The sequence below is a fragment of the Labeo rohita genome, chromosome 20, assembly GCF_022985175.1.
Source record: "Labeo rohita strain BAU-BD-2019 chromosome 20, IGBB_LRoh.1.0, whole genome shotgun sequence".
Taxonomy (NCBI): Eukaryota; Metazoa; Chordata; class Actinopteri; order Cypriniformes; family Cyprinidae; genus Labeo; species Labeo rohita.
Window position 1 is genome coordinate 6,046,993 of NC_066888.1, and position 15,799 is coordinate 6,062,791.

Genomic DNA, 15,799 nt, shown 5'->3' on the forward strand with positions numbered 1-15,799 from the left:
CAAAATGAATTGCATTTTTGAGGGCTTAAGCATGCTTGAAAACTCATGAAACTTTGCACACATGCCAAAAGAGGTGAAAGTTTACATCTGATATGGGTTTCAGAAGTAGGTGTGGCAAAATGGCTCGATAGCGCCACCTATAAAATTTCAACAAAGTGTCCTTCGAGCTATGTTCACATAAATGTACGAAATTTGGTAGACATACATGTATATGTCACCAATAAAAAAAGTCCCACATTACAAAGTTTGAAACCCAACAGGAAGTCTGTTATTTTCAATTTTTGCCATTTTCAGGCGTTGTATTTAAACAAACTCCTCCTAGAGATTTAAACAGACCAACACCAAATTTGGTCAGTGTAATCTAAAGCCCTTTGTGACATTAAATTGCGAAGATCTTGAGTTTTCGTTGAAGTGCATGTCCGTAGCGGCCTGACAAACTTCAGTGTTTCACCATGAAAAAGGAAGTTGTTATAATTCAGCCACACAATGTCCGATCTGCATAAAAATTCACATGTTTGATAAGAGTCCGGTCCTGAACACATGCCCATGATCATATTCATTTATAGTCATAGCGCCACCTGCTGGTAACAGGAAGTGGCATGTTTTACGCTCTAACGAACTCCTCATAGAGATTTAATGAAATCAACATTATATTTGGCCAGTCTACTCTAAATACTCTAGCCATACAACGTCCGATCTGCCCCAAACTGCACACGTTCTGGCCTGAACACATCTAAAGGCCAATATTCTGTTATAATCATAGTGCCACCTGTTGGCAACAAGATACGTCATGCTTTGCACTAACTCAAACATACCATGCTCAGTCTGCACCATACTTCTTATGTTTGATAAAAGTGCTGTCCTGAAGACATCTACATGCCAATATCCAGTTATAGTCATAATGCCACCACCTGGTAGCAGGAAGTTTGATACATATAAATGACTTTGACACGGTCCTTCTATATTTACCACTTTAAATGCATATTGCCCATCGTTCGCTGTTTTTCCTAAAGCCACCAGGTGGTGGTGAGCCCAGTGCGAGGGTCCTTTCAGTGCTGCTTTAATTACTATTGTTACCATTTTCATTTATTATTATTACTATTATTTTTTTGTAAAGAATGGAAATGTGTGTGTGTATATATATATATATATATATATATATATAATTTTTATTATATAACATTTCAAAGCTTTCAACACTTATTTATTTTATATTACTACTTAAATTATAACTGTTTTTTATAAAATTATAAAATGTTATTTTGGTTGCGCCACATTACATTTTTAGAATCATTCAATTTAAACCTTTTTGAAAATGGTATAAACGCATTTCAGATCAGATGTAACCAAGTTCAAGAGTACATTTCTAAGAATATTTTAACCTGATCTTTCATTTATTTGTTTTAAACTTTGCTTTTCTTTATCATGGACACTCATTTTTGTCACTCATTTTTGACCAAAATGCTATTCATAATAGTATCTCCGTTTTGGTTAGCTAAACAGAACTGGATTCTAATCTGGGTTGTAATCTTGCTTTTCCATATACATGGCAGCCAGGGGACCGAATGATTCTGTGCCCTAAATATTGAGTTTTTCCCAGCCGCTAATGCAGACCGTGGGCAGTGATTGGGGCTAAACACTTTAAAAACTGGGTTTCGTGCTCATTCATTGTCTAGGCGTCAGATCCTGTGGACATTTCAGCTCAGGCCAACAGGATTATCAACAGTTTCAAAAGGCGATGGATCCCGATTGCAGCATGTACCACCAACTCCAGTTAAGAAGAAGATCATGCAGCTCCACGACCTCCTCCAACTCGTCCACTTCCCCCCAGATGTTTTATTCTTCTCGAGGGCATGTAGGTTGGTATTTCGCAGCTGGGCATGCCAGATGGAAGTCGCGCAGCCTCACCTCCAGTCCCAGCGGAAGGAGCACCAGTAACAGCAGCAGTCCATGGGCCTCTAGTTATAGTATGAGCTCAGAAGCAACCACCTGCCTAAAGCTCAACACCAACAGATTGCTTGAAGTAGAGCAAAGTTGTAACCAACAAAAAGGGAGCTGCCAGCAGGGGGCAGTATTGACCAGTGGGGAGGAAGGGAGGAGCTCCAGTAAAGGTGTCAGTGTGACCTCTGGACAGGCCGCCTCGCGTTTGGCTGCATTACAGCATCAGCTGGAACTAAAAATCGAAGCCAAACTGAAGTTCTCACAGTTCCTGGATGAAGTGAGCAGCCGAGTTCTTCGCCCTACCAACTTGTTTGTGTTGTCCAGGCAGGCTGAATCCTCCAGGTCTAACTCTTCTATCTCCAGTCACAGTAATAGCAAGTCCAGGATCTCAGACCCTCAACAGCAGCCAGGGGACGTGGATTTTTCTCAGAGCCCTGATCAGCTCCAGAGCATCCAATCCGTGGATGGGATGCAGGAAGAACAAGGTGCACCAGAGACTGTAGGAAAAGCCTACCTGGAGACAGACATCGACTGCGTGCGAAGAGAGGATGAGATAAAGGAAGTTAAGATCAAGAAAGAGACAGCCATCACGTTTGAGAGCAATGAGAGAAGAGAAGTTAAGAGTCCTCCAGAATGTCATCCAAACCCCGTTCAGAGAATCAGACCTTTGAGCCCACTGCTCTACAAAGAGGAAAACCTCTCTAGATACCCCTACCGATCTGTTTCCCTTCCCAGGGACATCAACATGGTAAGTCATTCCTGTCACATTTTATTTCATTGATGTTTTTTTTCAGTTAGGCACATAGGAAAGGGTATGCAATGACAAATCTCATCACTTTAATGTACCACTTTCTACTTCTTTACAGCAGTGCAGTTAAATGGAGAGAAAGCAGAGACTTTTGTGTAAATATCTGGCTTCCTGAGAAAAAGACCCTTGTATCTCACGTGGCCTTTCTGGCCTCCTCAATAGATTTGATTATTTTATTAAAGTGTGTATTTTTAGTTATTAATAATCATTTTTGACTTGACAAACTTTTTGACTTGATAGGCTTCTATATTTCAGTAATAATGTAGTAAAAACAATCTGCCTTTTTTGGGGGGGTGATATTAAAGACCTAGAACATTTTTGGGGCACCTGACATGCCTGCATTTTAATTTGCACTTCCAGATAAAATTTTGTCTACATATAACATTCCCCAAGCAAGGTATAACCATTTATTACAATATTGTTATAGGCGCTTTTCAGTGAAAAAACAGGTCTATTTAGTTTACTGACAATATAGATGTGTTCAAAAATGTTCAGGAAGTAAAGTAAATGGAAACAGTGTTACATAATAACAAAACACAGCAAAAAATAAATAAAATAAAAATAAAAAATAAATAAATAAAGTTAGTTTTTTTTCCAGAGAAATTTATACAAACAATGCAAATGATTCACAAACTACAAACATAATGAGAGACAAAATACAGAGTGCAACAGAAAAAAAAATTATGCAGATGATCGTTATAAACAGTGTTGGGACAAGTTACGTTTAGAAGTAATGCATTACAATTTTGAGTTACTCCCTGAAAAAGTAGCTAATTATGTTAGTTACTTTTTATGGAAAGTAATGTGTTACGTTACTTTTGCGTTATTTTTTAAATCTGGGCAGGGCTTGCTTCTTTGTTTTTAATATTAAACAATTCTAATGTAAAAGTACATTTATGCAGGAGATCACTCTTCAGCTATAAAAAAAATGAAGCACAAATGTTAGGTTATCTAAAGTAATTTTTGCTTATTAGTATGGTTGAACTGCTTCATCAAAGGTCAGCAGCAAAGACACTGGTTAATGAAATGGGATTAAATGCATAAAGGATATTTGTTTTATTTAACATATTTAATTATTGCAGGGTTGCGTCATATTCTGAGTTTTTCACTGTTTTTATTCCTTTTGAGGAATACTGAATCTGTTTTTTTGTGAGTGAGATGAATTAATGCATGTTCACATTTAGTCTAGAATACAGTAACATCATGTTTACTCCCATTTTCCCGACAGGAGACTTGTCAATCAATAAATGGGAAAAAAGCAACCGGCGTTACTTATTTGAAAAAGTAACTCAGATATTTTCTTTGAAATTCAGAAGTAATGCGTTACCTTACTAGTTACTTGAAAACAGTAATATTATTACATAACTTGCGTTACTTGTAATGCATTACCCCCAACACTGGTTATAAACTATATAATAATAATTTACATAATATAACAGCTGAGTGGATCGATTCACTGGGACAGTGCATAGTCAGGTGAAAACAAAAATTCCAGTGCTTATCCGATATGTATATCTGTTTTATCATTGTTTTTGGTTTGTTTTATGTCAAAGTGCTCTGTCGTGTGTTTTTCTGTGCTTTTTCAGAGAGTGCTGTCATGCAAATGTGTTTGTTTTCATGCACGCATGACGCATTTTACTTTTTTACTTTGAGTTTGTTCAAATTTCCAAAGAAACATTCTAACTGGTTCAAAAGTACAAAACCTATGTTTATTAACCTATGTCAGAATACATACAATCAGTAACTTAGATTACATTACATTTTCATGATCTGTAATCAGTAACTGACTACAATTTGTAAGTTATCTACCCAGCTCTGTCAGCAATCGTTACTAATAACTTATACTTAATAATATTAAATTCGTGTGTCCCCTGAAAGTTTTCTGGCAGTCCCAATAGTCCCCTGGCTGACATTCACTTATATAAGCTTTGCTATTGATATTCATTTAATGCCTATTATTACATTAACAATTGTCTCAAATGTTTCTAGATTTTATGTCTTTGATAGAGTTTTAGTGAGTTGATTTACAAATAAAACAAGTCAATAAAGTCCCCAGAGCCTTGAGAGAACAACCCTTTTTTTTTTCTTAAGGTACTGCTGCCATCCAAAAACAAATGGAAAAAAAAAAAAATCTCTTTATCAACTATCTCAGCAGACATTTTGGAGATATAAAGGCCTGGCAGTGTAGGATGCGTTATCATACAAACCGCAGCAGTAGTAAACAATACAGTCTGTCCCTGACTCATAAATATATCAGAAGGCATTGCTATTGAATCAAGCTTTTAGTCAAGCTGAGCTCTGAAAGGATAAGACTGCCAGAACTCAAGCAGAACTGAGCCGTGGTGCTTTACTATCCATATTAGACCAAAACACAGCCACATGTCATATTGTGCGCTATATTTTAATGTTTCTGAAGCTCAACATCCTCCCCTATGCTCTCACCGCTTGTGAGCTAATAGTCTGGAGTTTATTAAAGTGTAAACGAGATGCGGGCATTGCCCCGTTCTGTTTTTGTGTGTTTTCAGCTGAAGAAGTTGTGTATGTGAAGGATAATCAGATCAATAACTAATCTGACGCTATGGGAGGCGGGTTTCTCATTAGTCTGTGTGGATCACATACTGTATCTGGCAACTAATTGGATCGATCTAGTTTTACATAACTGTAGTGTAGATAAACATGCGTACGGTTATATCACGCCGCACTGAATTGGTGTACTTTTTAAACACCAAAGTACATAGAAAATTGGATATTATTTAACATGCTTCATTATTCCAGATGCGCTGGTTAACTTTTAGGTGTTTTAAACATGTTTACCTGTTAAATTCGCAAAGCATTCATTTGTAGAACACACAAAAAATGGTTGCCTTAATTTATTATCTGATTAAAATGCAGTCTTTGCCGTCACCTTAGCAACTGCTTGAAAAAAGGTGGGCGGTGAGGGGGCAGAGAGACGAGTCTGTGTGTGCCTGAGAAGAGAGAGAGAGTGTGTGTGTGTGTGTGTGCCTGTCAAATGAAACTTGCAGAGCTCCCTTGCCATTTGTCGGAAAGTGAGATTTCCAGTCGTTTGCCAGAAACAACCTTCATTTGAAAGAGGAGGTTGATCTTTATATTAGAAGATTGAGCCGATTTCCTGCTTTAATGGACACTGCAGATAATAAGCCAGCCGTCACGTCATCAACTACCGTATTGCCACAGTTTAATATAAATGTGCTACAAAAAACAAAATATGGATCTTGCAATTGGTAGCATATAAGATTAGAAAATACTCACAGTTAAAGAAGAACTCAACTTCCAGCACAATAGTTTAGAAATACAAACACTCACCCCCTTGTCATCCACAATGTTCATGTCTTTCTTTCTTCAGTCGTAAAGAAATTATGTTTTTTAAGGAAAACATTTCAGCATTTTTCTCCATATAATGGACTGATATGGTGCCCCAATTTTGAACTTCCAAAGTGCAGTTTAAATGAGGCTTCAAACGATCACAAATGCGGTTGTAAATGATCCCACCCGAGGAAGAAGTCATCTTATCTAGTGAAATGATCGGTTATTTTAATAAAAATAATACAATTTATATACTTTGTTATGCCAAACGCTCGTCTTGTCTTACTCTGCCTAGACTGTTTTTGTTCCTGTTCATGACAGTTAGTGTGTGTCGAAAAACTCCCATCTCATGTTCTCCCTCAACTTCGAAATTGCCCTATATCGCTGTTTTACATTTTGTTAAGGGTGTTTGATCTTTTTTGCATGTTCACTTTGCAAAGACTGGGTCGGTACTTCTACAGTAATGTAGGATGATTTTGAAATCATTTTTGAAGTTGAGGGAGAAAATACAGTTGGAGTTTTTCAACATACCCTAACTGTCTTGAGTCAGAATACACAGAGTTCAAAGACTGCGTTTAAGAATAAAAAGTATTTAAATTGTATTTTTTTTAATGTAAATAACTGATCATTTTGCTAGATAAGACCCTTCTTCCTTGGCTGGGATCATTTGAAGCCGCATTTAAACTGCATTTTGGAAGTTCAAAATGGGGGCACCATATCAGTACATTATATTGGGAAAAATGCTGAAATGTTTTCCTCAAAAAACATAATTTCTTTGCGACTGAAGAAAGAAAGACATGAACATCGTGGATGACAAGGGGGTGAGTAAATTATTTATAAATTGTTGTTCTGGATATTGAGCTCTCCTTTGAGTTTACCTCAAAATACTCCTAATTATATGCTTATTGATAGTAAGGTAGTTGTTGTAGTAGTTATGTTTAGGGATCTAAAATATGGTCATGCAAAATAAGGCATTAATATGTGCTTCATAATTACTAATGAACAGCCGGTATGCTAGTAATATGCATGCTATGCAACTAGTTAATGGTGTCTATTTGTTCTCTATTCTAAAGTGTTATTGTGCAGTTCCCCCCCACAATGTGATATTGATTTCACGAAGAGTGTAAACACTGTTGGCTCTGTGATGCTGTCAAAGCATTGCTGTTTGTTTTAGTGCTCCAACATGGCAACGCTGGCTGCAGTGGTGTGAGTTGGGGGCAGGACTGCTTGTTTATCCAAACCAAGGGTTTGGCAATGCTGTAACTCAGGCACTTTTATGTCCTGGGTTGATTTTTTATTAAAACTAGTTTAGTAAACTACATATTTTATTATATGATTTAAACAGAGTGAGATGAACAGAGTGAAGTGAGCCATATTTATTGTGTAAAAACAAATTCTATTTCCAAAATGTTAACCCATTATGAATTACATGATAAATTAGGTATAGTTGTGGTGTCATTTCCAGCTCAACCAACATTTTTGCCCCTAAAATCTTAAAATTTAATGTTCCAAAAAGAGAGCCCCAATGAACCTTTCATGCAGTGGAAAGGTTCCACACTTTTAAAAATAAAGGCTCTAAAGGGGTGTTTTTGTGGTGATGCCATAGAAGAACCAGTTTTTGGTTCCCTTTCAGTGAACAGTTCTTAAAAGAACCATTTTGAAGAACATTTAAAAAATCTAAAGAACATTTTTCCACTATAAAGAAATTTTCTGCATTTGAAAGGTTCCATGGAAGTTCAAGGTTCTTAATGGAACCATCGATGCCAATAAAGATCCTTTGTTTTTAAGAGTGCAGGGTTGTTAAGGGTTCTTTCTGGAACCATAGATGCCAATAAAGAACATTTTATTTTTTAAAATGTAGTGAATATATATATATATATATATATATATATTTTTTTTTTAAATGAATAGTTAACCCAAAAATGAAAATAACCCTAAAGCCATCCTAGGTGTATGTCTTTCTTTTTTCAGTTATATTAAAAAATGTCTCAGCTCTTCCAGTTTTTATAATGACAGTGAATGGCTGAAAATCCATATTTACCACTTTTTAAACCGTAATCTCTAACTTCTGTACTCTATGCGTGTTCAGGAGAGAGTGGCTTTCCAGCGGATGATGTAGGACGTATGCAAACATGTCAGAGGATTCCGATATAAGGGGAGACTATTTTTCCTTAGCTGTAAACAAAACTTGATTCTTGCGAAACTAGCATATTCTCAACCGGAGCTTACGCTACGCCTGTGTCTTATCCGCTGGAACGCCACTCTCTCATGTATGTGTTTACAACAGTTAATGGAAGCTAGAGATTAAGGTTTATGAAGTTTTAATTATGGATATTTTTCTTCTACAAAAGCATCAGTTTGCTTCAGGAGGCGAGGAGTGGAGTACTTTTTATGATGGATGGATGCACTTTATTTCTTCTATTGGACTACTGATTCACAACAGCCATTCAATGCCACTGTAAAGCTTAGAAGAGCAAGGACATGTTTTAATTTACCTCTGATTGTAGTGTTCTTAGTTAACAAGGAAACAAAAGTGCCAATTAAATGCATAAGATATGAGATATATGAGATGTATGAGGAAAAGAAAAATGAATGTTAATATCACTTGTAATAATTAAATAAATTAAAATAAGAGAATAAGTGAAAATATTATGTCATTGTGTATTTAAGATACATAAAAGGCAAACTAAGTGGTGCACACAGTACTATCCATCCTCTATTTGTAAATGTGATACTATAGCTTCATCTATACAAAATACAGTGTTTTATATGTTTTTAATCAACTGGTATTGCTAACAATGGATACGTCCATCTTGGTTTTCTGACCTCTCCACTAAAACACAGTCCACTTACTTTTGACAACATTCCCAGCTCCGACATCTGACTTACTGAGGTAGATCAAACGCAAGATTAGTGTTCACGGCAGCATCCAGTACACATTATTTAGGGGCTGCCTGCACCAGCCAAGCAACTGCCATTAAATTAAATGGTAATGCTAGGAACGTTTTTGCATTTCATCATTCGCATGTACATTTCTAAACAACAAATCTAATAATACCCTGAAAAAAAAATATGTGTAATTATAAATATAACAGTGTTGGTTAGACATCCATGTGAGATTTTTGGACTGCATAAATACTTTATGAAATTAGCATCATGTACAAACATAACATTTCAGCTTGATCATTTTTTAGATTGGCCCGTAAACTATGAAACTAGCTTGAATGTGCTATACCACACGTACTGCTGCCTGGTGCTGAATTAATAGGACTGCTGGAACGGCCCTTGGTCACTGCTGCACACTAAATCTGAATGAGAATGTGAATTCCTCTGACATAATCTCACTCTTGCATTATTCATGGGGCGGCAGAGAGACAGACCGAGCGAGAGAGAAAGCTGTAGCACGCAGTGGATGTGAGAACCGGAGTGCCTCCCCATCCCTCCCTCCAATTCTTTCATCAACAGATGAGCCCACCTGTTTCCCTCCTAAACCTCTCTCTCTCTCTCACACCATCTCTCCCTCTCACACTCTTTTTCTCACCCTCTCCCTCTCTCTGGTCTGCTGTCTGTCCTCACATCCTGTGGATCTTCGTGAAGCCGATGAGTGAGTTTCTCTCGGGGAGGAGGAAGGAGAGAGAGGGGGCGGCGTGTATGATGTTGTGTATCTGCATTCTGGCTGCGACTGTGCCTTCCATTCGCACTTAATCTGTCAAGATTTCTCCCCTCCTTGCACATGAGATCGGTGCAGAAGTATACTGGCACTGTTGGGTAGAGAGAGAGCAAGAGAAAACGGAGAGACAGAAGGAGAGAGAGAGCAAGAGAGAGAGGGAGAGAGCGGCGGTGTGTGCCTCAGACTGCGCAGTGATGCCTTGGCAGCTTCGGGAACCAGGCGCGCGTTCGTTTCAGTAATCTCCTCTTCTTCCTTCTTCCAGGCTTCGAACGAGGAGATGCAGACCATAAGGTAAGCGGCTATACCTTTCTGTCATTTTTTGTTCCTCTACCCCTCTCTTTCTTCCATCCCTGAAGCTTGGACTGCAGCAGGAATTTCCCCCGCGCAATGATGCCCGCATTCTCCACCACCAAACGGTGGTTAGAAAGCTCATGCCTGTTCTGAAAGCTCAGTTGTTTTGATTGGTAATGTGTTGTGGATCACATCCGAGTGTTCTCGAGTAGTTACATTAGCATTTCACCATGTGCACGTATCGTTTCGCTCTTTCCCGAGGAAACAGATTCAACGGAGAAGACCTGTAGAGACGTAGAAGCCACATAATGGCCATTCCCAAACTAAACGCAACCTTTCCATTGGCTGGAGAATATTTAAGCCGTCATCGGATCACCGTTCCCCAAGGCGACATCAGAGATGGGGCTCGGGAAATTATTTATGAGCATGATAAGTGTTCTGCCGCTGCTGTATATTATAGTATAGAAGTCATGTGGGGGGAAAAAGGTATGACTCAAGCTCTGTGGGGGAGGCTGGACGGATTTATTGGGGGTTCCCCCTCCTTCGCATGAATTATTAATAGATTACAGGGCGAAACAGAAATGCTTCAAGTCATGCTGATGGATTTCAGCTTTGTGTTGCTAAGAGAAATGAAAAACTGATAAGTAAATGTGCTTGGAAGGACTCTGCGTCCATGATGAAAACCCTTGTCACAGTGGATCGCCACGATTGGCAGAGATGACAGTTTGCAGTTGAACACTCATCCGAAAACATTTCCTGCCTCTTTTTAAACATGCATATCTAAACTATTACAAATTATATTAACTGCAATGGATGCATTAAATGCAAACAAATATTGAAACACAGAAGAGCAGACTTGTGGAATCATATTGGTGGCAGTTCTTAAGTTAACACCATAACATAATCTGTCATATTAATATTCCCAGTGCTGGATTGAATAATTAACAAGTCGTTGATTAGTAAGGAACCGATTGTTGGTTAACTTATGTTATAATTGCTTCATAGGTGATGTTGCTGCATTGTGTGGAATAAGCGCATGCAAAGGATGCGAAGGTCTGAATCATTATGTCAGCGATGATTCTGCAAAGGTGGTACATGAGGGCTGACAGACAGAATATGCACACATAAGGTGAAACACCAATTATCATCCCAATTTTTTGCAAACGGCCAGCGTGGCCTTGACCCCTCAGTGCAGCAAAAATCTGATGTAACACGCTGAAATAGCTCCTTCTTGGTTCTTTCTCTTCTTCAGCACAGTAAAAAGCATGAGATCCATTCATGTTTAGTTCAAGTATCATGTTTTAAAAGACAGGAAGTAACATTCCCACAAGTTATGTAGAGGTTTTTGTATGTAAATGAGTGAATCATGATCAGTTTCCACCTCAAAATAAAAAAAAAAACATGTAGAGAAGGGAGATTACACTATGTTCTCTACCTTAATTTAATTTTAATTTATAATTCAACTTTATATTATATCACGTACTGTATATGTGACCCTGGACCACAAAATCAGTCTTAAGTAGCACGGGTACATTTGTAGCAATAGCTGAAAATACAAAACTATCAATTTTTATTTTATGCCAAAAATCATTAGGATATCAAGTAAAGATCATGTTCCATGAAGATATTTTTAGTTTTTTAATTTTTGATTAGTAATATGCATTGCTAAGAACTTTGTTTGGACAAATTTAAAGGTGATTTTCTCAATATTTAGATTTATATTTAGATTTTTTTGCACCCTCAGATTGCAGATTTTCAAGTAGTTGTATCTCGGCCAAATATTACTACAAACCATACATTAATGGAAAGCTTATTTATTCAGCTTAAAGATGATGTATAAATCTCAACTTAAAACAATTGACCCTTATGACTGATGTTGTGTTCCAGGTTCACATATAATATGAATAATAGTTATATTATTTATTTATTTATTTGAGCTTATAATATGCATTTTCATGACAATTAAGCGCAGCCCGTAGCACATCCAAATGATTGTTTATTTTGTAATTCTCATTATTCTCAATGATGATTCTCATTAGATTCTAATTATTGTTACACAGCAATGAAATTCATCCTGTGTCCACATTTTTTCTTTATTATAAATTAGCACAAATTAGCATAGATTAAAAAGAAAGTACAACAAACACTTTCATAATATATATAAATAATTTGTCTTTTAAATATGGCATTTTAATGAGAATTAGGTGAATGTGCTTACTGCATTGCAAACAAATCTTAATATAATACGGGTTTTATTTTGTTTACACAAAATATGCATAATATCGTTGAGGGTAAAATATGATTCAGACATATTGTGGAAGACATATATGTCTGGAAAATGGATGCATGCATGGTTAGTCATTTCAAAACATGGTAATATTGTAGTTTTGTAGTACAGTCTGCAATATATGTAAGGATATTTATGAGATTATTAGAGTTTCTGACGAGCGTCTTCGAAAAGTAATGCTTATTTTTCAGAATCTTAAAATGACAGTTCCACTGAATGTCATCAGTGTAGCTGTAAAAAGTGACTTGTGATCATTCAGAAGCTGTTAGTCTACAAGAGCTGTTGCATATGATCATACTATTGGTTTCAGTGTTTGTTGTTTTGTGTATTTATTCTGTTAGTTGAATTAAATCCGCAGTGACGTGGCTGAAAACAATCCATGTTTTGCAGCCTTGGGCTCCGATGTTCTCAGTCTGTTCTGAAGAATCGTTTATTATAACATGTTTAAAATCAATCTGCGTTGCTATTTTTAACACGTGTGAGCTCGTCTGTTCGCTCTTGTGTATGTACATATTCAGAAATTTCTTTGTACCATTCAGCCTGCCAACATTCAGCCGTGAAGGTTTAATATTTTATACACTAGCAGATCCCTGCATCTCAGGGGTATTGTGTGTGTGTGTGTGTGTGTGTTTTTCATTTCATTTGTTGTATTTTAAATATATTTGCTGAAAGATAATGATGGACCTTTTTAAGACCATTAGCATTTTTTTGCATTGTGAAGTTATTGATATTTTTCACCTTTATTACAAATGTTTTTAATGAAATAATTCCTAAAACATTTACACTCTTAAAAATAAAGGTGCTTTAAAAGGTTCTTTACAGCGATGCCATAGAAGAACCATTTTTTGTTCCACAAAGAACCATTTAGTCAAAGGTTCTTCAAAGAACCATCTTTCTTACCTTTTTATAATAAGAAGAACCTTCTTTTACCACAAAGAACCTTTTGTGAAACAGAAATGTTCTTCAGATGTTAAAGGTTCTTTATGGAACCATTTTGACAAAAAAAGTTGTGTGTTTGTTAATTAAATAATTATTTAAACAGCTTATACTAAATCTAAACGTAAGTCATTTATATTTCATTTATTTTAATTTGGATGCACAATACGACTTAGATATGTACTTGTGAGATGCTGATATGGCATACCCACCATTGGTTTTGAAAGTAAATTGTGATAAGTACTAAAACTCAACCTAAAGCTTCCTTCGGGACGACACAATTTATCTCATTCAGAGTCATGACAAGATGTCGTCCCAGCAAAGTTTCCTATCCTAGTTTTCAAGCAATTTTCACACAAAAATGAATCTAAATCCCACAGCAAAAGTGACTCCCAGTTGATTTGCCGGGCACCATGACACATTTTATCATGGCCCTCGGCATGACGCGTCGCTGCTGCTGCTTCTTGGAATCCCATTCCATCCATCAGATTTCCTTTGCTCATCCTCAGTTCTGCCCGGATAGACTGTCCTGATTCTTCTCCTCTTCGTTTATCTGCCATCTGCAGGCCGCATAATCCACTTAAGCCATAATTATTCCCCGCTGTTTGCAAGTGGGTGGCTGGTGGAAGGAGGGATGATGTGAGATTGAAAGTGAGAGTGAGAGATAGAGGGTGAAAGAGACAGAGAGAGTAACAACAAATCAAGTCAGTGCAGATAAATGACTGGATTATTCCACTGTGCCTTGTGTGAATTGCATGGCTTCTTTTTTTTAAAGTCAGAATGAAAAGGAATTCACAAACCGTCATACTTCCGTAATGTGATGCATTTTAGATTAAAACAAAATAGTCAATGAGAAAAAAACAAAAAACAAAAGGAGAGAGAAAAAATGTAGGGCAGGACTTGATTGTATCCTTTGGGAATTGAGTGCGTTGTAAAAAGTGGGCGTTTCATGCCAGAAAGGAGCCAGACCTGAATGTGAGATGTGGAGGAGTATTTCCGACTTGACTTTTGAGGAGGTTTTTTTGGCTGGGAACGTGGAGACTGAAGACTGGGTTGTATTGGCTATACTGAAACTGTGTCCTGAAGTAATTTGTAAAACGCTGTTTACCTATACACTGTAAAACCCAATTTGCTCAGTCAACTTAAAATAATTTGTAACCTGGCTGCCTTAAAATTTTAAGTTCAGTCAACTCAAAAAATTTTATTCAACTTGAAATGTTAAATTATACTAAGTGACAACTTAGATATTTGAGTTGAATCAACTTCAAATTTTAAGGCAGCTGGGTTACTTACCCATCTGTTAATGTTAATAAAGTGCTGCAGTCGTGACTTTAAAACCCAAAAGACTAATTCACCTTGCGTTCCCTCAAGATTTTCCAATGAGATTTATAATGTTGTCTTTCATTTCCTTAGTAAAATAAGGTCTCTGGTAAACTTGGTGATGCTGGGACGCAAACTGTCAGTACTCACACCCCAAACGTTTCCAGAGGCATTTCTCTAAGTAGGCAAGGGAAGTAGTGTCTCCTCAAAAAACTGGATGAAAAAAAAAGCATAGCACAAAAACAAAACAACACAAATATTACAAAACATGACGTAAAAAGAGTATAAATCACTAATTTTTCTAAAGAAATATTGTCCGACCACGACACCAGCAGGTAAAGTTACAGCAGGAGTTCGCATCTTTCTCGCCTCCTCTGAGACCAATGAGTTTTAACAGACCTCCTAAAGTTGGTGAGTTTGGTGGTGGGAAATTGAGAATGAATGGGGGAAAGTCAATGGTATCATCGTGATAAGACTGAATATGTCTGTTTATGATCAGCTGTGATTGGTTCGTGTGATAAATCCCGCCTCTTGTGTTTGTGTGCGTTCCGTGTTCACAAATCAGTCTGAATGAATATAATGGCGTAAATGGGAAGACTAATAAAAAAGTAAGTAAACAACTCACACACTTATATATCACAGCTTTGTCAAGTCAAAACTTCAAACTTTAATGGTCTGAAAACATGATCTGTGGGTTTTTAGTGAGTAGTTAGCTTGTTGAAATTAAAAGTAAATCTCAGCGTCTGAGACCATTTTTACAGAGCACTGCTGACTGATCTGAAAATACGTGTATTATGAAAAGGAACAGCTGAACATCAGTTCATAAATAAAATATCTAATTGTTTAATAACTAGGGATGTGAGAGATCGCGTGGATATCTTGCAAAACATTTTCGAGATCTCGATTCAAATACCCACACAATCTTATTCCTGAATGAGAATGATTTAGCTATGTCTATAACGACTGTTTCACATTGCGAGCATCAGTGGAGCGTGAGAAGCAGGTTTTGTCGCTGCCCATGTTAATAAATCAGAGGGTGAGCCATCATTACGCTTCCGATGTGAACGCTCTCATTCACTAATATGGGCGGCGACAAAACAGGCGCTGCTCACGCTCCACTGACGCTCACAATGTAAAACAGGTGTTAAAGAAACAGTCTTTTCAACCACATTATAATCATTATTTCTGTGTTAGAGCACTTAAACAACAGAGGTACTGGGAT

The 15,799-nt window shown here is 37.1% G+C and overlaps 1 protein-coding gene across 3 annotated transcripts in view; it reads left to right on the top strand.

Annotated features, from left to right (window-relative positions):
* Positions 1 to 2,125: 2,125 nt before the first annotated feature.
* Positions 2,126 to 15,799, top strand: part of si:dkey-174m14.3 (uncharacterized protein LOC563117 homolog) — a 38,378-nt gene continuing 24,704 nt past the window's right edge. Inside the window, exons 1-2 of one of the 3 annotated variants that reach the window (XM_051139443.1) lie at positions 2,126 to 2,689; positions 10,006 to 10,034. In XM_051139443.1, the coding sequence (XP_050995400.1) occupies positions 2,411 to 2,689; positions 10,006 to 10,034 (308 nt within the window). In that variant the 5' untranslated portion in view covers positions 2,126 to 2,410. Of the gene's footprint in view, positions 2,690 to 9,444; positions 10,035 to 15,799 lie in introns of those variants that run through there. The other 2 variants (XM_051139445.1, XM_051139444.1) reach the window with 2 other exon arrangements.